Genomic DNA, 24,869 nt, shown 5'->3' with positions numbered 1-24,869 from the left:
TAGCATATTACATCTCACTTCAACTTGCCCATCATCCATCACTCTCTATCCATATAATTCCTCACATCGCATATATCTTATCCTCTTCCTCTTGCTTTTCATAAGTGAGCAGGAATGGCTATTAGAGTCAGGGGCAGTTGTGCAGATTTCCTGTTGCAGGGCAGAGGCTTCTCCAAGCTCTGTTAATTGGGTTAGATACTGTACCATGGCAACCACTGACAAAAAGGATGCTACTTGAGCAACAGCAGAGAATTTGCAAGTACTGGCTTCAATTTCAACCACTCTGCATATTTGCAGAGAGTCCTCTCAAGCATGAGGGCCTTTGTGGTGATGCTTTCATCCTTGGAAAAAGTGTCCAGATTTATGGGTCATTAATCAGGTTAGTCAAATAAGTGCATGTTGGCCTTCAACAATGTGGCCTTGGCATTTCATCATCCAGTCAATTTGCAGCAAATTGTCCCCAGCACATTGCTAGCAGGTGTAAAGACCACATCTTTTTATTTTTCTTTATTTTGGATTTTATGGCAAATGATAAAAGGACTGTTTTAAATCAAGGACACTGGAAGAAGTTGCTGCTCTTGAAAAAACAAAGTATTGGAACTGCTACCAGAAATTTTTTCCAGCTTCTTTCAGTTCTGAAGACTAGTCATGGGGGACGTGCAATATTAATTCTGTTTCTCTCTCTACAAATGGTGCCAGACCTGCTGAGTTCCTCCAGCATTTTCTCTTTTTATCACTGGAACTCATTGTGAGTTTTGTCTATGCCGTTGCTTTGTTCATGCAGTAGGAGAAGATGCCTCGTGCCACTGTGGGTGTCTTCAAAACCAACTTTGTTCAGAGGCAGATTGTGTTTTGGATAGAACCCACCATGACTGAAGGGCAAAATGGTGATCAGCAATCCAAATATTGTCTTATTAATAATTTGTTGTAGTGCCAGAATAGTGACCCATTGATAAAGCAAATCACCCTCTTTACTTATGCTTATCTGTATTGGTTGTCAATTTTCAGTGATTTATGCATAATAATAAGATAAGGACTCCTCTATTTGTTAAATAATTAGAAAATTGTCTGATCTTGGCCATAGGAAGTTGCATTTCTAAACAGCAGGTGCTAGATGTTTAATAACATATAGATATATAAACTATTTTATATTGAATGGTACAATACTGCAGGTGCTTAAAAAATGGTGTTATAAAGGAACGTATTCAGTGAGGATCCATAATATCAAAAACTGAATGTTGTCTTGGCCAAAGGCACATTTGTACACTGAGAAGCAACATGTTTGTATATGTGTTGACATTTTTCAGCTGCCTCTCATAACCCCTGATAGGTATTGATGGTGAGTTTACTAGACATTTTGTTCAGTGTCATCAGATTGATGTGTTTTTTGATGTGTTTTCTCTCCACTAAATTTAGGTGTTCAGGTTGAATGCATCATTTTTATCAAAGGGTATGACTGGACAATGTATTCACAGGTTTCAACAGCACTTCTTCTAAATAAACTTCCAGGCCATACGCAAGAGTTCATCTAAGCACAGTAATGCTCCAATTATTCTTTTTTTCTCTTCTTGTAGGAATGCTTGAACTTCATTCATTGCTTGTAAGTGCAAGGTACAATGGAATCTCAGCGGTTAGGAAATGTTGGAATCAATCGGAATCCTATCATCTGCATGCAAAGTATTTGTGATTTTAAAGAATCAAAAGAAATGCGAATGCTAGAAATCAGAAACAAAAACAGAAATTGCTGGAAAATGTCAGCAGGTCTGCCAGCATCTGTGGAGAGAAATCAGAGTTAACATTTCTGGTCCAGTGACCCTTTTTCAGAATGGACCCTGTTCGAAGGGTCACTGGACCTGAAACATTAACTCTGATTTCTCTTCACAGATGTTGCCAGACCTACTGACTTTTTTCAGCAATTTCTGTTAGTTTCATTTTAGTTGTAAGAGACTTAAGATTGCCAAAACCGGAAATTCAATTATTCACTGATCACTGACCAAAATGTTCAGGCAGGGCGGAACAAGTTTACCATTGCCATTTTAGTGCATTTCAGTGCACCTTGTACAAATGAGCACTAAATATTCTATTTATAGTGGTGCTTTTTTAATATAGGATACAATATAGTTGTAGTCAATATTATGATGGAGACAGAAGTGCAGTGATTATATTACTGGAGTAGCAATTCCGGTTACATGAGTTTAAATCACACCACTAAAGTTTGACAGTTTGAACTGAAAATAATAAAAGCTGCTACCAGTATGAATGAACATGAGCCCGTTAAGGTGTCATGAAAACTTGACTTGTTTACAGTTTAGTGTGGAAACATGTTGTCCTGACTCGGGTTGACCTGTGGTAATATCGAACTCTCATCAATGTGGTTAATTCTTAACTGCCATCCGAAGTTCCCTGACAGGACATTCTGTTGACTTAACTTGCCAAAAAGAATAATTGTAAAGAGTCTCTATGTAACTCGGGATGACCAGTAAAACAGCTAGGGCTGTCTAGCAAAGCCTACATCTGAGATTTATATTTGAAAACTCTTTTCATGGCAATATACGTTTGATGTGCTTGAACTATTTGAAAACAAGATAGTTTACTTATCTCTAGATTGAAATTAATTTGTAAGGGGTAGCTTTATTGAACAGCTTTTGTTACCTCATTTATGTTCCTCTAATTGGAGAGCATTTCAGGAATATACTCAATTGAGGCAGATCATATTTTGTAGAATTTACTTTTCTATGACATAAGTATTGATTACTGCGTTGGGAAATAAGTTCAATGCATGCTTTTCAGCTTAAATATGTTTTTTTTTAAACTTTGAACTGTTAGTTTTCCAGTTTTGATTGTTATGAGAACATGATTTTTTTTGTCAAGTACTCATCATCACACCATATAAATGGTAAAATAATTTTATTTTAAGTAATCTTTTTATATTAGGATTATTATATTCCCGTTTCTGCACTGTTATATCTGCTGTTTCCCACCATCCCTCTCAAACTATCCATAACCTCCTACTGTTTCTTATCCACATGCTGCCGTCAATGACTCTGCGTAGTGAAGAAAACAGTTTCAGTTTCGAGATGTAAGCAGTCTGGAAACTCAAATCAAACATCATGTCAGGATCTGATGGAATCGCTCAATTTATCATAAGCAGAATATTATCAGATTTTGACCAGAAAAGGGGAAAGCACCTTTTGGAATGGAATTGAACTGCACACATTTTTTTGTGTGGTCAAGAGTAAATTTTTTATATATTAATATAAATGCTGATAGCACTCAACTCTCCCACCAGTTCTCATGACTTTTTCACTGTCAAAAGTGTCAGACTGCTTATCTGACACCTGAGTTCTGGTGGTGTAGAAATGACTTTCAATTAAATATTGAGAAAACTGAAGCCATTGCATCTGTTACCCATGACAATTTCATTAACCTGAAAATCATCTGAAGTAGAATCAGACTTTTCACAAACTTCTGTCATATTTGTCCAGAGATGAACTTCTGTTCACATTTCTGTACCTTCACTACGATCACCTTTTCCCACTTCTGTAACTTTGCCTGGTTCTGTCCCTGTTTCAGCACATTTGCTGTTGAAGTCCTCTTTTATGTCTTTGTTACTATTAGACTTGATTAGTCCTGTTTGGCCACCCAGGTTCCATCTTTCATAATCAGCTAAAACTCTGCTACCCCAACATGCACTGAGCCCTTCCACCCATCATCATTGATGTACACTGCCTCAGTTGTAAAGTTCTTGTTGTTTCTAGAAACTTCTATGAATTCATCCCTGCTTATCTCTGTAATCTCCTTGAGCACCAGAACCTTCCAAGGAACTTTGCTAATTTTGGTCCCTTAAGAGGTCTCCTCCTTTAATTGAGAGAGATAGTAGGAACTGCCGATGCTGGAGAATCTGAGATAACCAGGTGTAGAGCTGGATGAACACAGCAGGCCAAGCAGCATCAGAGGAGCAGGAAAGCTGACATTTCGGGTCTGGATTTCTGAAGAAGGGTCCAGACCTGAAACGTCAGCTTTCCTACTCTGATGTTGCTTGGCCTGCTGTGTTCATCCAGCTTTACACCTTGTTATCCCCTCTTTTAATTGCTTTACATTTGGAGAACATGTCTTCAGCCACCAAGGCCCTAAGTTCTAACATTCACTTCTTAAACTTCTCCAGCTGTCTACATCTTTTTCGCACATGATGACATTCCCACGTGACTGCTTAGAGTTGGTGGATTTGTTCATATTCACGAACTCAGCAGTCAACCTAAATGAGTATGTCACGACTGTCACAGACTTCAGCAGTAAGTGTTTGGACGATTGCGTGCCAAAGAACCCAATCCAAGTGTTTGCCAACCGGAAAGCATGGATGAACCTGAAGATCCACTTCCTACTGAAGTCCAGGCCTGGGGCGTTCAAGCTGGTTGACTGTGACCTGTACAGGAAGTCTGGGTACAATCTTCGTAAAGCCATCAGGGACACCAAGAGACAATACCGGATTAAACTAGAGTCCCATTCTAACCACACAAACACATGTCAACTGTGGTAAGGCTTACACGATATAACAGGCTACAGAGTGAAGTTGAGTAGACTCACTGACAACAATACATCACTCCCGATGAGCTAAATGTATTCTATGCTCATTTTAAACAGAAAGTCAGTGAAATGACATCACCTGCCCCAACAGCCTCAGGTTCACTCACAGATGTCACCGCCACAGACTTCAGATCGGTCTTCTTGAGAGTAAACCCATGGAAGGCGACTGGCCTGGATGGAGTCCTCGGCTGTGCACTCAGATCCTGTGTGGATCAGCTGGTGCGAGTATTCACAGACATCTTTAACCTCTCCTTACTTTGATGTGAGTTGCACACCTGCTTCAAGAAGATCACGATCATCCCAGTGCCAAAGAAAAGACAGGCAATGTGCCTTAATGAATTTTGTCCGGTGGCTCTGAAATCGATAATTATGAAGTGCTTCAAGAGGTTAGTAATGGTGTACATCAACTCCAGCCTCTCTGATTTCCTTGATCCTTTACAATTCTCCTACCATCACAATATTTCCACAGCAGATGCTATCTCCCCGGCCCTACACTCATCCCTGGAACAGGATAATAAGGATTCCTACATCAGACTCCTTCTCATTGATTTTTAGCTCCACCTTCAACACCATAGTTCCCACCAACCTCATCTCCAAAGTCTGACACCCTGCTCCCCCGTGCAGTTGGATCCTTAACTTCCTGACCCACAGACTGCAATCAGTAAGGACAGACATTAACAACTCCTCCACGATAATCCTTAATACCTGTGCTCTGTAAGGCTGCGTACTCAGCCCCTTACTGCACTTCTTATGCACTCTCAGCTGTGTTGCCAAATTCAGCTCCAACTCCATTTACAAATTTGCTAATGACACCACCATAGCGGGTCAGATCTAAAGCAACAACAAGACAGAGTACAGGAAAGAGGTAGTGAGTTGAGTGTCATAGTGAAAAGACAACAATCTCTCCCTCAATGTCAGCAAAATGAAGGAGCTGGTCATCGACTTCAGGAATCGGAATGGAGGACAAGCCCCTGTCTGTATCAGTGGTGCTGAGGTGGAGATGGTTGAGACCTTCAAGTTCTTAGAAGTAAATATTACCAACAATCTGTCCTGGTCCATCCACGTCATGCAACAGTTATGAATGAGAGCACACCATCGCCTCTACTTCCTCCAGAAGGAAATTTGGCATGTCCACAATGACACTTAACAATTTTTACAGATGCACCATAAAAAGTATCCTATACGGATGAAGCATAGCTCAGTATGGCAACTGCTGTGCCCAAGACTGCAAGAAATTACAGAGAGTTGTGAACGTAGCCCAGCCAATCAAGCAAACTAGTGTTCCTTCCATTGACTCCGTCGATACTTCCTGCTGTCTCGCGAAAGCAGCCAACATAATCAAAGACCCCTCCCACTGTTTTGCTGTCTTCCACCCTCTTCCATTGGACAGTAGATTCAAAAGTTTGAATACACATGTCAACAGATTCAAGAACAACTTCTACCCTGCTGTTATCAGAATTATGAATGAATCTCTATTATTTAGAGTTGATCTTTCTCTGCACCTGGAAAAACTATATTCTGCATTCTGCGCTATTATCCTGATGTACTTATGTAAGGTCTGATTTGTCTAGCAAGCATACAAAACAGTACTGTGTCTCTGTACATGTCACAACATTGTCACAAATCAATATCATTCTATAAAAGTGGTCACCTTGGTCAAGAAGATAAATGTAGTGAAACGAGAATGAGCACGCTTGAAATTGATGTAGCAGCTAAGTGTGGAATCGAGGAACCTTAGCAAAATAGAAGTCAATAGAAACTGGGAGAAAATGCTGCACTGGCTAGAATACCAAATGCAAAGAAAGGTGGTATACATCATTGCTGAAGGTCCTCAGGATAATGTCCTCGGCCCAACCATGTTCAGTGGCTACATCAAAAACTTTTCATCTGCAAGGTCAACATTAGGAATGACCTCTGATGATTCAATAGTGCTACAGCCAAGGTTGGCTGCTTGAGGAGCTCCGACTCAAAATTGATAAGTTGGAATCCGAACTCCAAACACTGAGGCACATCCGGGAGGGGGAGAGATACCTGGATGCTGTGTTCCAGAAGGCAGTCACACCTAGTATTAACGAATGTTAATTCGATCAGCGGCCAGGGACAGCAGTGTGTGACTGTGAGTGAGGCAGGTAGAGGGACCCTGCAGACAGGACCACAGGAGCTGCAGCCCTTGACATTGTCCCACAGGTATGAGGCACTTGCTCCCTGCATGGATAAGGAACAGGGCTGCAGGAAGGATGAGTCAACTGACCATGGCACCATGGTCCAGGAGGCCATTCAAGAGAGGGGAGCTAAAAGACAGATTGTAGTTGTAGGGGATTCCATCATCAGGGGGATAGACAGTATCCTTTGCAAGCAGGATGGAGAATCCCGCATGGTGTGTTGCATGCCCGGTGCCAGGGTGCAAGACATCTCTGACCGGCTTGAGAGGATACTAGAGAGGGAGGGGGAGGATCCAGTTGTTGTGGTCCAATTGGTACCAACAACATAGGCAGGACGAGGAAAAAAGACCTGTTTTGGGATTATGAAAAGCTAGGAACAAAATTAAAAAACAGGTCTTCAAGGGTCATAATCTCTGGATTGCTGCCCGAGCCATATGCAAATTGGCATAGGGAGGCGAGGATCAGGGAAGTAAACATGTGGCTAAAAGAGTGGTGTGGGAAAGTGGGTTTCCTTTTCATGGGGCACTGGCATCAGTTTTGGGACAGGAGGGATCTATACCACTGGGATGGACTCCACCTGAACAGGGCCGGGTCCAGTGTTCTGGCGAAAAGGGTAAATAGGGTGGTCAATAGGACTTTAAACTAGTAAGTAGGGGGGAAGGGAGAAGTGAGCGTAGAGGGAGAATAACAATTAATGTAAGGCAAAGCAGCAGGTTAGCAGGTAACGAGGAAGCTTCAACTCCATTGAAAATTAGGAAAAATGTTAAAGGGAAGGAGAACTCAAGAGCTGTTAGTAATGGAGGTGATAGGACCCAAAAAGAAGGTGCAAAAACTGGCATAAATGCATTTATCTGAATGCTCGGAGCATTTGAAACAAGATGGTTGAGTTGATGGTTCAAATCATGGCAAATGGGTATGATTTAGTGGCCATTACAGAGACATGGTTGAAGGATGGTCATGACTAGGAGTTAAATATCCAGGGGTGTCAAACTGTTCGGAAGGACAGACAGGAAGGTGGTGTCACTCTGATTTTTAAGGATGATATCAGGACAGTAGTGAGAGATGATATAGGTTCTACTGAACAAAAGGTTGAATCTATTTGGGTGGAAATTAGGACTAGCAGGGAGAAGAAGTCACTGATAGGTGTGGCCTATAGGCTACCAAATGGTGACATCATGGTGGGGCAGGCAATAAACATAGAAATGGCAAATGCATGTGAAAATGGTACAGCAATTATCATGGGGGATTTTAATCTACATATCGATTGGTCAAACCAGGTCGGTCATGGTAGCCTTGAGGAGGGGTTCATAGAATGCATCCGCGATAATTTCCTTGAACAATATGTAATGGAACCTATGAGGGAGCAAGCTATCCTAGATCTAGTCCTGTGTAATGAGACAGGAATAATTAATGATCTCACAGTTAGGGATCCTCTCGGGAGGAGCGATCACAGTATGGTCGCATTTAAAATACAGATGGAGCGTGAGAAGGTTAAATCCAGTACCAATGTCCTGTGCTTAAACAAAGGAGACTATGATGGGATGAGGGAGGAGTTAGCTAAGGAAAAATGGGAGCAAAAACTTTATCAGAGGTAGTAGGAACTGCAGATGCTGGAGAATCCGAGACAACAAGGTGCAGAGCTGGATGAACACAGCAGGCCAAGCAGCATCATAGGAGCAGAAAGGCTGACGTTTCGGGCCTAGACCCTTCATCAGAAAAGGGGGAGGGGAAGGGGGTTCTGAAATAAATAGGGAGAGAGTGGGAGGCGGATAGATGGATAGAGGAGAGGATAGGTGGAGAGGAAACAAACAGGTCGAAGAGGCGGGGATGGGGCCAGTAAAGGTGAGTGTAGGTGGGGAGTTAGGGAGGGGATAGGTCAGTCCAGGGAGGACGGACAGGTCAAGGGGGCGGGATGAGGTTAGTCGGTAGGAGATGGGGGTGTGGCTTGAGATGGGAGGAGGGGATAGGTGGGAGGAAGAACAGGTTAGGGAGGCGGGGACGAGCTGGACTGGTTTTGGGATGCGGTAGGGGGAGGGGAGATTTTGAAGCTTGTGAAATCCACATTGATACCATTGGGCTGCAGGGTTCCCAAGCGGAATATGAGTTGCTGTTCCTGCAACCTTCGGGTGGCATCGTTGTGGCACTGCAGGAGGCCCAGGATGGACATGTCGTCTGAGGAATGGGAGGGGGAGTTGAAATGGTTCGCGACTGGGAGGTGCAGTTGTTTACTGTGAACAGAGCGTAGGTGTTCTGCAAAGCGGTCCCCGAGCCTCCGCTTGGTTTCCCCGATGTAGAGGAAGCCACACCGGGTACAGTGGATGCAGTATACCACATTGGCAGATGTGCAGGTGAACATCTGCTTGATGTGGAAACCATTTCAACTCCCCCTCCCATTCCTCAGACGACATGTCCATCCTGGGCCCCCTGCAGTGCCACAACGATGCCACCCGAAGGTTGCAGGAACAGCAACTCATATTCCGCTTGGGAACCCTGCAGCCCAATGGTATCAATGTGGATTTCACAAGCTTCAAAATCTCCCCTCCCCCTACCGCATCCCAAAACCAGTCCAGCTCGTCCCCGCCTCCCTAACCTGTTCTTCCTCCCACCTATCCCCTCCTCCCACCTCAAGCCGTACCCCCATCTCCTACCGACTAACCTCATCCCACCCCCTTGACCTGTCCATCCTCCCTGGACTGACCTATCCCCTCCCTAACTCCCCACCTACACTCACCTTTACTGGCCCCATCCCCGCCTCTTCGACCTGTTTGTTTCCTCTCCACCTATCCTCTCCTCTATCCATCTTCTATCCGCCTCCCACTCTCTCCCTATTTATTTCAAAACCCCCTTCCCCTCCCCCTTTTCTGATGAAGGGTCTCGGCCCGAAACATCAGCCTTTCTGCTCCCATGATGCTGCTTGGCCTGCTGTGTTCATCCAGCCCTGCAGCAAAATCTTTATGGTGGGTCAATTGAGGAACAGTGGAGGACTTTCAAAATGATTTTTCACAGTGCTCAGCAGAAGTATATTCCAGTGATAAAGAAGAACTGTAGGAAAAGAAATAGTCAGCCATGGATGTCTAAGGAAATAAAGGAAAGCATCAGATTAAAACAAAAATACATACAAAAAAGCAAAGATTAGAGGGAAACTGGTAGACTGGGAAATCTTTAAAGGCCAACAGAAAGCCACAAAAAAGTTATAAAGAAAAGTAAGATCGATTATGAGTAAACTAGCTCAGAATATAAAAGCAGGCAGCAAAAGTTTCTATAAATATATGTAAATTGTAAAAGAGTGGCGAAGGTAAACATTGGTCCTTTAGAGGATGAGAAGGCCAATTTAATAACTGGGAATGAGGAAATAGCCGAGGCATTAAACAGTTTTCTCGTGTTGGTCTTCACAGTGGAAGACACAAATAACATGCCGAAAACTGATGGCAAGAAGGTTATAGCAGGTGAGGACCTAGAAACTATCATTATCACTAAGGAGGCAGTGTTGGGCAAGTTAATGGGGCTAAAGGTAGACACGTTTCCTGACCCTGATGAAATGCATCCCAGGGTACTAAAAGAGGTGATGGGGGAAATAGCAAATGCACTAGTAATTATTTACCAAAATTCACTGGACTCTGGGGTCGTTCCCGCAGATTGGAAAACAGCCAGTGTGACACCACTGTTTAAAAAAGGAAGTAGACAAAAAGCAGGTAACTATAGGCCAGTTAGCTTAACTTCGGTACTGGGGAAAATGCTTGAATCTATCATTAAGGAAGAAATAGCAAGATATTTGGATATAAATTCTCCCATAGGGAACACCCAGCATGCATTCATGAAGGTAGATCATGTTTAACTAATTTGGTGAAATTCTTTGAGGACATTACTTGCATGGTGGACAATGGGGAACCTGTGGATGTTGTGTATCTGGATTTCCTGAAGGCATTTGACAAGGTGCCACTCCAAAGGCATGCTACATAAGATAAAGTCGCACGGTATTACAGGTAATGTATTGGCATGGATAGAGGATTGGTTGACTAGTCGTAAGCGAAGAGTAGGGGTAAATGGGTGTTTTTCTGGTTAGCGGTCAGTGGCTAGTGGTGTGCCTCAGGGATCAGTGTTGGGACCGCAAGTGTTTACAATTTACATTGATGATTTGGAGTTGGGGACCAAGTGTGGTGTGTCAAAATTTGCAGATGACACTAAGGTGAGTGGTCGAGCAAAGTGTGCAGAAGACACTGAAAGCCTGCAGAGGGATATAGATAGTCTAAGTGAGTGGGCAAAGGTCTGGCAGATGGAGTACAATGTTGATAAGTGTGAGGTCATCCATTTTGGTAGGAATAACAGCAAAATGGACTATGTTTTAAATGGTAAAAAATTGCAGCACTCTGCTGTGCAGAGGGACTTGGGTGTCCTTGTGCATGAATCGCTAAAAGTAGGATTGCAGGTGCAGCAGGTAATTAAAAAGGCAAATGGAATTTTGTCTGTCATTGCTAGATGGATGGAGTTTAAAAACAGGGAGGCTATGCTGCAGCTGTATAGGGTCCTGGTGAGGCCACACCTGGAGTATTGTGTGCAGTTTTGGTCTCCTTACTTGAGAAGGGATATGCTAGCACTGGAGGGGGTGCAGAGGAGATTCACTTGGTTGATTCCAGAGTTGAGAGGGTTGGATTATGAGGAGAGACTGAGTAGACTGGGCTTATACTCATTGAAATTTAGAAGAATGAGGGAGATCTTATGGAAACATAGAAGATTATGAAGGGAACAGACAAGGTGGAGGCAGGGAGATTGTTTCCACTAGCAGGTGAAACTAGGACTAGGTAGCATAGCCTCAAAATAAAGGGAAGCAGATGTAGGACTGAGGTCCAGAGGAACTTCTTCACCCAAAGGGTTGTGAATCTGTGGAATTCCCTGCCCAGTGAAGCGGTTGAAGCTGCCTCGCTGTATGTGTTTAAGGCAAGGCTAGATAAATTTTTGAACAGTAAAGGAATTAAGGGATATGGTGTACAGGCGGGTAAGTGGAGCGGAGTGTCAAAATGATCAGCCATGATCTTATTAAATGGCGGGGCAGGCTCGAGGGTCCAGATGGCCTACACCTGCTCCTAGTTCTTATGTTCTTATGTTGCCAACCATCTAGATAGGCCTGAAACCTCCAGAAATTGAATCTCCAGAACACTGCAGTCTACATTTCTCGAGAAAAGCCATAGGGACATTTAAAAAGATTGTGCACTTTTTTTTTACCATTTTCTTTGGACCTTCCTTTATACTTGCTATTAAAATGTTGAAAAATGAACAAAACAGGCTGTTTGGCCGACGATTAAGTAACATCCTGTTGGATAATGTGCCCTGTAGAAAGGTGGCATGTAACAAGGATCTGTCAGCTGGCTGTTTGCTGGAGCCCAGGGCAATTAATATGATGAAACCTTCAGGAATACGTTTAAATTGGCAACCCTTGTTACAACTCATAAACTGAAGCTGTCTATGCCTGCATGCAACATAATCTGGATAGCATTTAGGCTTGGACTAATAAGTGGCAAATGATATTCGTGCTACACAAGTGCTAGGTAATGATGATCTGCAATGGGAAGGAATCTGAGCTTTTCCCCTTGATGTTCACCAGCATTCCATATCTAAGTTCTCCATCATCAACATCTGAGAAGTTACCATTGACCAGAAACTTAACTGGACAAGCTGTATTAATATTGTGGTTACTACAGCAGATCAGATTCTGCATTGAGAAAATCATCTGACTTCTCAAAGCCTGTCCACTTACCTATGAATTGTTCATTTAGTAGTACAGACTTGGGTTTTGCTGGGAAAAAATTATGTTGAAACTTTTCATCTTGTACCCATTAGGACAGTTTCCAAGAAATATAAATGTAAAGGGCAAAGCAGCATTTATACTGCATGAAAAGAGCGCTGATTGGCAAGTGGACTCTGGTAGAGGTGTGCCTTGGAGAATGCACCAGTTAGATGATGACTGGTAGTTAACTGCCTAGCCCTGTTTTTCACTTTACGTTGGTATTTCTCGAGAATTGTCTAGATGAGTGTAAGAAGAAATACTTTGACAAATTGTGTCTTTTATCAGCATTACTTAAGTTATCTACAAAGCGAAACTCAGCAGTCTGAGCCACTTGCTGGAATTAATGCAGATCCATGGACACTCATGTGCTTTGGCACTATCCAGAACAAATGAATTCACTTGATCAGTACTCCATCCACCATTTTAAACATTCATTCTCTGTACCACTGACACACTATGGTAGCATTATGTACAATCTACAAGATACACAGCATTAACTCATCAATGCTCATTTGTCAGGACCGTACAAATTCATGACCTCCACCACCTAGAAGAACTAGGGTAGCAGGCACACACAGGAACACCATCAACCTGTTAGTTACCCTTACACATCACATGCTGTCCTGACTTGTAACTATATCGCTGCTGTTACAATTAGTGCTAAATGAAATTCAGGAACTCCTCTTTAACAGCATTGTTAGTACACCTACACTAAATGGACTTTAGAAAGGTGACTCGAACCACCTTCTCAAGTGCAAGAAAAGCTGATCTGGTCAGCTATCCCACACTCATGAATGAATTGAAGAAAAATATTTAGGCAATTGACCTAATATTTCAGTTTTGTGGCTTAATGTCAGACTTGTATAGTGCCTATTTGATGTGCTTGAGGATGCATTACAATGTTAAATGTGTTATAAACAAATTATTATTGTATTAACAGAAAGTCAGAACAATGAGTATGGGTTTTTTTTTTAACAGGAAATCTAGGTCGTGTTGACTACATCTCAGAATTTGAATACGATCTGTTTATCAGACCAGATACATGCAATCCTCGTTTTAGAGTCTGGTTTGACTTTACTGTGGAAAATATGAAGGAATATCAGGTAAGTACTTAATTGTTAAATCCTCAGAATCAGCATTATTGTTCTGTGCTTGGTTCAAAACACTCAATCAAAGCTAAAATCTGCTTGTTTTAGAATATAAGCAACAGTTGAAACTATTAAGATTTTCAGAATGTTTTTCTTGAGCTTTTGGGAGGTCAATAATCTGTACAGTTGATTTCAGTTTTAGGATAATATTATGTTGCTCACTATTATTGAACAGTGACAGATCTGATCTGTCTTATAGTTAGCAGAAGTTCAAAATAATTATGCTTTTGGACACAAACTGCTTCTGATGTATTTCACAGATCAGATCATGTGGACTAGTATATTGCTGCATGATGCCTGACTATGATGCATTACTGAATGATGTGGCATTCTAGATATGCATGATGGTAGAAACATATTTCATAACTTTTGTTGGATTGTTATAAAGTTTTGTCTGAGGGTAATGTCCATTTATTCTAATTCTTTTTGTGGTTGATTAAGTTCACACTGTGGCATTGAAACAGTATTAGTAATGAAAATTAATAGACATTGCTCATGACATGGTAGAGGATATTTTACATAGCTTTTTTTTATTTTGTGCTCTGATCAAAACAGGATGAGCCAAACCACTAAAGGCATGCGCGAGGTGCCACAGCTAAAGCTACAACAGTCTCTCACTTGGGGCTTTACTGCACGTTTCAGGCAACTGTTTGAGGTGATTTGTCAATAGATGGACAATGTGTGTTGGGGGTGTGGAATTAAAAGATCACATATCTTGAGCTGTGTGGTACAAAACCAGCCTAGGTACCTTTAGCCCATGTAAAAAGGGGTGGCCAGTCACACGATCAGGTAGTTGTTTCAAAGTGTTGCAAATGATTATTGCATTATGCAGAAGTTTTTTTATTGTTATATAACTTGTTTCTCTAATCACACTGTTCAGGGATGTTATTACACAACTCTAGAACAGGTGAGACTTGAACCTGGACCTTTCAGCCCAAGGATAGGTAAATTATCACTGCACCACAAGAGGACCCATTAAGCATGGATAAGGGCATGTTCTATGATTACGAACAGGTGCTAACAATTGGAATGTGCCTTTAAGTTTACTACTTGTATATAAAAAATAAATAAAAAGCTTCACATTTGGTGGTGAATTTATATAAGAAAGTTTTTCCTCCACTTCGAGGGGGTTATCACCCTCGCTTATTTTGAGTTAGCTTTCTCACTTATTGTCCCTGCCTTTTTCATTTTTGTTTTTATTGTTGTGCCCTGGTGGTCACTACTTGTAATTTTTATTTGTTAAATAGTTAATTGGGTAATTTGGTAGTGGGAAGTTCTAAGTGGGGGGAAAAAAAACAAGTTTCTCAGTGAGACAGCAGGCGTGGACATGTTGTAATTCTTTTTTTTTCTATTCATTTCGTGGGATGTGGGTGTCGCTGGCTGGCCAGCATTTCTTGCCCATCCCTAGTTGCCTTGAGAAGGTGGTGGTGAGCTCCTTCTTGAACTGCTGCATTCCTCCTGCAGCGGGTTGACCCACAATGCTATTGGGGAGGGAATTCCAGGATTTTGACCCAGCGACAGTGAAGGAATGGCAATATATTTCCAAGTCAGGATGGTGTGTGACTTGGAAAGGAACTTGGAGGTGGTGGAGTTCCCATATATCTGCTGCCCTTGTCCTTCTAGATGAAAGTGGTCATGGGTTTGGAAGGTGCTGTCTGAGGATCTTTGGTGAATTTCTGCAGTGCATCTTGTAGATAGTACACACTACTGCTACTGAGTGTCAGTGGTGGAGGGAGGGAGTGAATGCTTGTGGGTGTAGTTTCAATCATGCAGGCTGCTTTGTCCTGGATGGTGTCAAGCTTCTTGAGTGTTGTTGGGGCTGCACTCATCCAGGCAAGTGGGGATTATTCCATCACACTCCTGACTTCTGCCTTGTAGATGGTGGATAGGCTTTGAGGAGTCAGGAGATGAGTTACTCACTGCAGTATTCCCAACTTCTGGCCTGCTCTTGTAGCCACTGTGTTTATGTGATGAGTCCAATTGAGTTTCTGGTCAATGGTAACCCCCAAGATGTTGATAGTGGGGGATTCAGTGATGGTAACACCATTGAATGTCAAGGGGCGGTGGTTAGATTGTCTCTTATTGGTGATGGTCGTAGCATGGCATTGTGGGAATGTCACTTGCCACTTGTCAGCCCAAGCCTCGATATTGTCCAGATCTTGTTGCACGTGAACATGGACTGCTTCAGTATCTGAGGAGTCACAAATGGTGCTGAACATTGTGCAATCATCGGCAAACATCCCCACCTCTGACCTTATGATGGAGGGAAGGTCATTGATGAAGCAGCTGAAGATGGTTGGGCCTAGGACACTAACCTGAACTCCTGTAGAGATGATTAACCTCCCACAACCACAACCACAACCATCGTCCTATGAGTCAGGTATGACTCCAACCACCAGAGCGTTTTCCCCCGATACCCATTGATTCCAGTTTTGCTAGGGCTCCTTGATGCCACACTCAGTTGAATGCAGCCTTAATATCAAGGGCTGTCACTCCCACCTCACCTCTGGAATTTAACTCTTTTGACCATGTTTGGAACAAGGCTGTAATGAGGTCAGCAGCTGAGTGGCCCTGACGGAACCCAAACTGGGCGTCACTGAGCAGGTTATTTCTGAGCAGGTGCTGCTTGATAGCACTGTTGATGACGCCTTCCATCACTTTACTGATGATTGAGAAGAGACTGATGGGGTAGTAATTGGCCGGTTTGGGGATTTGTCCCGCTTTTTATGTACAGGACATACTTGGGCAACTTTCCGCATTGTCAGTAGATACCAGTGTTGTAACCATACTGGAACAGCTTGGCTAGGGGAGCGGCAAGTTCTGGAGCACAAGTCTTCATTACTATTGCTGGAATGTTGTCAGGGCCGGTAGCCTTTGCAGTATCCAGTGTCTCCAACTGTTTCTTGCTATCACGTGGAGTGATTCGAATTGGCTGAAGACTGGTATCTGTAATGCTGGGGACCACTGGAGGAGGCAGAGATGGATCGTCCACTCGGCACTTCTGGCTGAAGATTGCTGCGAATGCTTCAGCCTTATCTTTTGCACTGATGTACTGGGCTCTTCCATCATTGAGGATGGGGATATTTGTGGAGCCTCCTCCTCCAGTGAGTTGTTTAATTGTTCACCACCATTCAGGACTGGATGTGGCAGGGCTGCAGAGCTTAGATCTGATCTGTTGGTTGTGGGATCGCTTAGCTCTGTTTATCACTTGCTGCTTTTGCTGTTTGGCGTGCAAGTAGTCCTGTTTGGTGGCTTCACCAGGTTGATACCTCATCTTCAGGTATGCCTGGTGCTGCTCCTGGCATGCCTCCTGCACTCTTCATTGAACCAGGGTTGATCCCCTTGCTTGATGGTAATGGTTGGGTGGGGGATATGCTGGGCCATGAGGTTACAGATTGTGTTGGAGTACAATTCTGCTGCTGCTGATGGCCCACAGCACCTCATGGATGCCTAGTCTTGAGTTGCGAGATCTGTGCGAAGTCTGTCCCATTTAGCACGGTGATAGTGCCATACAACATGATGGAGGTTGTTTTCAATGTGAAGGCGGGACTTCGTCTACCCAAGGACTGTGCGATGGTCACTCTTACCGATACTGTCACAGACAGATGCAACTACAGCAGGCAGATTGGTAAGGATAAGGCCAAGTATGTTTTTCCTTCTTGTTGGTTCCCTCACCACCTGCTGCAAACCCAGTCTAGCAGCAATGTCCTTTAGGACCCGACCAGCTCGATCAGTAGTACTGCTGCTGAGCCACTGTTGCTGGTGGACATTGAAATCCTCCACCCAGAGTATATTTTGTGCCCTTGCCATCCTTAGTGCTTCCTCCAAGTGTTGGTCAAGATTGAGGAATACTGATTCATCAGCTGAGGGAGGACGGTATGTGGTAATCAGCAGGAGGTTTCCTTGCCCGTGTTTAACTTGAAGCCATGAGACTTCATGGGATCCGGAATCAATATTGAGGGCTCCTAGAGCAACTCCCTCCCGACTGCATACTACAGTGCCGTCCCCTCTGCTGGGTCTGTCCTGCCGGTGAGACATATCCAGGATGGTGATGGTCGTGTCTGGGACATTGTTTGTAAGGTATGATTCCGTGCGTATGACTATGTCAGGCTGTTGCTTGACTAGTCTGTGAGTCAACTCTCCCAATTTTGGCACTAAAACCCAGATGTTAGTGAGGAGAACTTTGCATGTCGACAGGGCTGTTTCTGCTGTTGTCTTTTCCGGTGCCAGGGTCGATGCCGGGTGATCCGTCCAATTTCATTTCTTTGAATCTTTGTAGCAATTGGTACAACTGAGTGGCTTGCTAGGCAATTTCAGAGGACAGTTGAGAGTCAACCACATTGCTATGGGTCTGGAGTCACATGTAGGCCAGACCAGGTGAGAGTGGCAGATTTCCTCCCCTGAAGGACATTAGTGAACCAGATGGGTTTTTCCAACAATTGGCAATGATTTCATGGTGATCAGAAGATTCTTAATTCCAGACTTTTTAAAAAAATTCCAATTCCACCATCCGCCGTGGTGGAACCCGGGTCCCCAAAACATCAACTGGGTTTCTTGATTAATAGTCTAGCAATAATACCACTAGGCCTTTGCCTACCCTCTGCTTGCCTGTCTTCCACAGTTATGTTCATACCCAGGTGTCCTTGGTGATGGTGCAAGCGGTGTCCACCAGCACCTTTTGAAGCATTGAGAGGTAAATACTTTGAGGGCTGGAGTGCATTGTCTCTGCCTCTAATACCGTCTTGATTTATTTGCCTCACCTGTTTACCCCACCTTTTTGTTTCTTACTTTTGTAATTTGCTCTTTGTTTAATTGGCAGAGTAAGTGATTTGGTAGTGGTCTTTCAAAAAAACAATTGGTTTCCCAGTAGTTTTGTAACCCAGTGTTGTGTTCCTATCTCTGGGCCAGAAGGCATGGGTTCAAGACTCATCCCAACAGGTCTGAACCAGTGATTAAAATTTCAAAAAAATTCCCAGGAGTGAAGGAATGATCTGTCGAAGAATAGAGTATTCTACATTTTTTTACTAGGTTGTAGAATATGAATAAAGAATTGTGGCAGACAAACTGGCTCCTGCTTCCTACTTTACAGGATGGATATTTACTAGTTTAACACAGTGGCAGAGGTCTGTTCAGGTTTGAAGCTACACAAGGAATTTTCTTTCTGAGAAAAGATTACTCTTGGAGGCCCTTCAGAAGAAAAGACTGAATCATATTGCAAATTCTCAAAGTATGATTATTCACTATTTTTGTTTGAAGTGTATGGGCAGTGGAAGAAATGAGGTTGAAATGTTGTCCTGGGTTACTTCGCTACCTAAGAGAAGCATGTTATGGTTTCGTGACTTCCAGGAAGATTAGAAGTACTGTATTTTCAGAACTAGATGTAAATTACTTGGATACTGAAGAGAGTTTGGCTCTTCTGTTTCAATTTATGATAAGATTTACAGGGAAGATGGCCTACTGGAAACCTATGAAGCATGGTCAACTTGTCGGAACTTTAAGGTAATGGACAGTCAGTCCATAGAAGGGTGTATTATGAACTTTTATAGGTGTATAAGGGATTTATAAAAGGTTTATAAGAGTTATTGTATTATGGCATAGATGCCACAGGCACTGTACCTTTTAAGGCAGTTACAGGTGTAAGTCTGTGATATTTTAGCTAAGCAAATAGAGCTATAAATTAACCTCAAGACATCCGTCTCACCAAGAATTCCCCGTGTTACATGTTATCCAGACTAATATATAGAAGATCGCAAAACACAACATGATGGTAGTTTTGGGAACCAAAAGCTATTTGTGACATCTAGTTAGTGGCAGTAAGTGGATGCTAAAGGCTGAAAATCTGACAGCAGCATGAGAGTTCTGGAAAGTCTTTTTGCTAACATTCATCCATCAATGTAGGGACATGTTCAAGCTATGATCTTATGCTAAGAAGAAATCCGATCATTCAGAGAAATCGTAAGTTCAACACAAGATTCCATAGAAACATGTGAAGAAGAGCTAACCAAGGAGCAATATCAAAAAAGCTTCCAAAGTTCTGTACATGGCATGCAAGCATGTCAAAAAAATCCAAGATGTAATCACAGCTCACAGACCCCAGTCAGACAGTGCATGTGACAAACGTCGCACACCACATGGACACCATCAGAGCACTGAAGCCTAACCACCATTCAAGTGGAATGGAGATCACAAAAGGAATGGAGATCACAAAAGGAATGGAGATCATCTACTATATCAACATTATTGCTAAATCAACACTGGTGCTAATGCAGCTATCACCCATTTATGTATTTTATATGGGACATACTCTAGAAAGTGGCACAATTTGGTGTAGTCCACATATTTCATGTATTGACATCATCTATCTTAAATGCCATTAAGATTCCTTGGAATGGGCACTTGAAATTTGCAACATTGTTGATGGACCTCCTGTTCTTGGTCTTCCAGTATGCAAAAAAACATATTATTACAATCCACAGGTAACAAATCCATTGGTTGTAGCATCAAGGATTCCAGGCCACAGCATCAATCTCATACATCTTTGTCACAGCAAAGCAGAGCAGATTCAACAAGCTAGGTCAGATGATGAGCAGCTCAACTGCTCGAGAAGATCATTAACAAGTGGTTCCAAGGTATCCAACAAATCCTTGAGCTTGCTTGTTCATTCAGATATGGACCAGTTTCCTCTGAGAATGTAATCATCTAAAGCAAACAAGTCATAATTCTGCAAGGTCTACACTAATACATGTTAGACTACGTAACTGGCCACAGAGAAAACCACAGAGTTAGAGTGTGAATTCATATATTGGTCGAGCATTAATGAGGATGTCGATCAATGAATCCAGTTCTGTCATACATACTATTTTCATCAACCTCAAAAACTGAGGGATTCAGTCTTCCTTCTGACATTCCTTGTGAATTTTGGAACAAGATTGTGACTGACACTTTCCATGTTCAAGGACACCAGTTTGCTAGATTAATTCCAAACGTGAAATGTTTGTCTTATGAGGAGATATTGAGCAGTTTAAGCTTATACTTGCTAGAGTTTAGAAGGATGAGAAGACGCAATTTAGGGAAATAAGACGCTAAAGGGGATTGACAAAATAGACATAGAATGGATATTTCCCTTTCTGGGACCATCCAAAATGAGATGTCATAATTTTAGCATTAAAAAGTGACAGGTTTAAACCAAATTATTTCTCTCAAAGGATCTTGAATCTGTAGAATTCACTACCCCAAAGTCCGGTGGCTGCTTGGGCAGTGAATAAATTTTAGGACCATCGAGGCAGATATTTTTTATTTGCAATGGGTTAAAGGGTTATGGGCAAGAAAGTGGAGTTGGGTCGAGATGAAATGCCAGCGCAGAGTCAAGTTGATGATTTGCCTCCTACTAAGTCATGATAACTATATAAAAGACTAAATCTGTCATATAGTGTATCCAGCAAAGGGTCATCTGAATGAATAGAGTCAAAATATCTGTATGCATCTGAGTTCTAACTCTGATTTCTCTCCACAGATGCTGCCAGACCTGCTGAGCTTTTCCAGCAGTTTCTGTTTTTGTTTCTTACTTTAGAGCATTTGCTGTTCTTTTGGTTTTTATCTCTGTGTATATTGTGCAAGTTACTGGAAAAGGTTTCCCATTCTTTAAATGGGGAAGGGAGATGTGTTACAGCATAGATTCCAGACCATTCAGGCATTTTATCATTTCAGGTGGTTACATGACATCATGACATGCGACAATCTGGTATAAAGATACGTGTTTTGCCTTCAGTTATTCTGTCTATGTAATGGAGTCAGTGTAATGTCTTCAGTCAGCTATGACTCTGCAATGTACAGTAACATCATTAAGCACAGAATCTATACTGTGTGTGTAAATCTCTGAGATTGTTGTTATTTAACTTGTTAGTATTGCAAATAAACTTCAAGGCTTGTCTCGACAAGAACCTGAGTCTCTCTGTGGTTTATATTCTGCGGACTAATGTAGAAGGCTACAAAGTGTGTCAGAGATTCCCGAGTCTGCGCTTGCGTTCAAGTTAGTTGGTTGTGCAGAGACCTCACAGACACAGACTTCAGGTACCAATGGGAATGTATTCTCTTTTAGAGCAAATAACTGCTGCCCTATTGTCTTTTAGCAACATAATCATTTCCAGCTATCATCATGATATGAAGGCAACCCTGCAGTAATGCAATAAGTGGAGATCTCCATGATTGGTGAATTTCAAGACTGCCTTGGGATTAGATGCAGGGAACAGTACAAAGTTGGCATTGCTGGTAGGTGTTCTTAAGAACAAGGTAACAGGCAGGACTGAGACAGTAACAGTAGAGGCATTGATCCAAGGAATGCATGAGGAATTGTTAATTGGTGTTTCCATTAGAGTTCAAATGTCATTATAATTTTCTGAAGAGCAGAAATCAAAGCTTTGTAGTAATGCATGATACGAAACTTCTGATGTTGAAAATAAACTGTATGAAGGAAATGTTTAGGTTACTGGACGTCCAAGTTGGGTGATGCACATCTTGGCTGTTGATTTGTTCAATTGTGCAATATTGGATAGGAGTTGTACCTTTATAGTGTATGGGTCAGATTACAATAACTGCTACTTTAAACCTCTTGACAAAAAAGATAGGCATCAATTTAAAGAGTAAGAAAGCTCCACCTTCTTTGCAATTGGCAATGATAACGCACTGATGTCTTCAAACATAATAGTTATCCCATGCAAAATAGCGCATCAGCACTGATTTCATCTCTAGTGAGATATATTATTGTTGACCAAGTTCTTATTTTAATAAAGCAAAGATTTTACTAAATGTGGAAAATGGCAAAAAACTTGTGCTTGTGAAAGCTATGGATTTACATTTCACTGATTCATTACATTATTTCATACCACTGAGGAAAACAAGTGTTTCCTTTCTAAGTTTGAGAAGTGGCACAATGGCTCAGTGGTTAGCAATGCTGCTTCACAGTGCCAGGCACCTGGGTTTGATTCCAAAATCAGTCAATTGTCTGTGTGGGGTTTGCTCTGAGTGCTCTGGTTTCCTCCCACAGTTCAAAGATGTGCAAATTAGGTGGATTAGCCATGGGACATGCAGGGTTATAGGGCAGTGGGCCTGGATGGGAAGATTGGTGTGGACTCGATGGACTGAATGGCCTGCTTCCACATTGTAGGGATTCTATGATTTCTAAGGATTAGTGTTTTAAGTTGTTTGGAAGCTACATAGACAATTTGCGCACATTTTGCCACAAATATTGGATTCTGCTGAATGATGCTGGAGGAGTCAATAAGGAATATGAAACTCTTCTTGAGCAAGTTACTATGGTTTTAAGAGATGTTACTATGGTTTTAAGAGATGTATTTTGTCCTGGGTTTTTTTTAACTAAGAAAGGTTGAGAGAGAAGTGCTGAGCAGTCTACTTAAAACTTTTAGAGTAAACAGTTTGTGAGTCCTTGGATTTTATTTTAAGTAGGAATAATAGAAGCAGTCTGAATGGGTGGGGTAAGCTCCCACAGAACCAGGACTTCTGGTTTTGGTTTTAGTTTACAATAGCAGTTGTTGCTCCTCCTGCTATTCTCCCTGAGTTTTCTCTTGATGTTTTCCTCCTGAACTGGAGAATTGCCTGTGAGATAATCTATTTTTTTGAACTTGCCTTTTGCCAAGGGTGTATTTATAGGATGTTACTATATTGGAACAGTTACTGTTTGGTAGTAAAAAGTTTTCCAATAGAGCTAAGTTATTCCAGTCTGTTCTTTCTTTTGTTGTATTTTAACTATATTGTATGAATAAAACGTGCTTTGCTTCAAAGCTGGTAGTTTGACCAATCGAATTGCATCTGGAAAGCAACGCCTAGCACTTACCTTTAAAATAAGAAAAAGTTAGGGTCTAGACTATCTTCTGAATATTTTTAGTGGGTTTGGTCTGGTCCATAGCATGTCTCTGTGACATCTATATCAAATAATAGAAGATATCAGCATGTATGGTTGTAAATGTTCCACTGGCTGGAATTTTTAGAGTCTATGGACCTAAACGTATTGGACAAAGTTTGAGGTATTTTTCTATGACACGTTATAGATGTGGCAATGAGATACCATTTTAGCTTGTTCTTACCATGAAAAATATCAAGGATAGATAGACCATAGTAGACAAGGTCATGGAAAAAATGGATAGATATGAGACTTGGAATTCCAACAAAATTTCTAACCAATAATAGAAGAGAATGTGCAAATGATGAATTTTGAAATACGTCAAAATTTATGTATTATAGTCTAGAAAACTGCTGCAGAAATACTCCTTCAGCAATGGTGTATGTGAGAGGAATCATGCAATATTGATGAGATATTGATTCAGATATTGACAGATCAATCAAACTGCAAACTGTTAAAAAGCTCCGAGGTGTATAGTGCATGTGAAACATTATTTGCAAATGTTTGGACGAGTAGTCTGTACCAATTGGTACATGGGAAAAAAAATCCAAAATTACTTTGATCCCAGAAGGAACTACTATTTGTTTCATTTTTTTGCCCACTTTAATGCATTACATACACGTAGCACAGGTTTTATCAATTTTGAAGTTTTGGCAAGAATTTGGAGTCTGTCATGAAAGAGTTGGATTTTATTTTTGGCAGACTGGTTGATTACATTGTGAAGGGACATAGGAAGTAGAAAGGCTCAGGGGAAGTGATAGGAAATTTTGTGAAAACAGTGGTCATTCAACATAGGAATCAAACTGTAAAAGCCCATGGACAATCCAGATGAATTACAATTGCAGTGAAAATGCAGTACAAGATAATGAACAAAAACAGAAATTGCTGGACAAACTCAGCAGGTCTGGCAGCATCTGTCAAGAGAAATGAGGCATGAAGAGCATTGCATGCCCATGATGCCAGTAGCTATACTGAGTATGATGAACAACATAAGGCAATCTTTATCCAAGATAAGCTACGCAATGTCAGTTCTCAGGTGGTGTACGCGCAGAATGATCAGACAATTGGAAGGAGGCTACAACGGTGGAACAAACAGGTATTCCGGTAACATAATATAAAAATTGGTTGAATGTTCACAAATACGGACAAGTGGAAAGGGCCATGGTCTGGCAGAATGTAATATGAAAATGCAAATAAGAAAGCTCATATTCCAGAAAGGACTCTGCATTTTGATCCCCAGCTGAGGAAAAAGTTATGTAATGTGAAAATCACCTCTG

The 24,869-nt window shown here is 41.9% G+C and overlaps 1 protein-coding gene across 1 annotated transcript in view; it reads left to right on the top strand.

Moving 5' to 3' along the window:
- Positions 1-24,869, top strand: part of agbl4 (AGBL carboxypeptidase 4) — a 690,087-nt gene that overhangs the window by 47,214 nt on the left and 618,004 nt on the right. Inside the window, exon 3 of the mRNA XM_048602285.1 lies at positions 13,507-13,631. Coding sequence (XP_048458242.1) covers positions 13,507-13,631 — 125 coding nt within the window. The remainder of the gene's footprint in view (positions 1-13,506; positions 13,632-24,869) is intronic.

This window comes from Rhincodon typus, chromosome 10 (assembly GCF_021869965.1).
Source record: "Rhincodon typus isolate 14 chromosome 10, sRhiTyp1.1, whole genome shotgun sequence".
NCBI classification, from domain to species: domain Eukaryota; kingdom Metazoa; phylum Chordata; class Chondrichthyes; order Orectolobiformes; family Rhincodontidae; genus Rhincodon; species Rhincodon typus.
The sequence above is the reverse complement of the archived record's forward strand: the minus strand, read 5'-3'. Positions and strand labels throughout refer to the sequence as shown.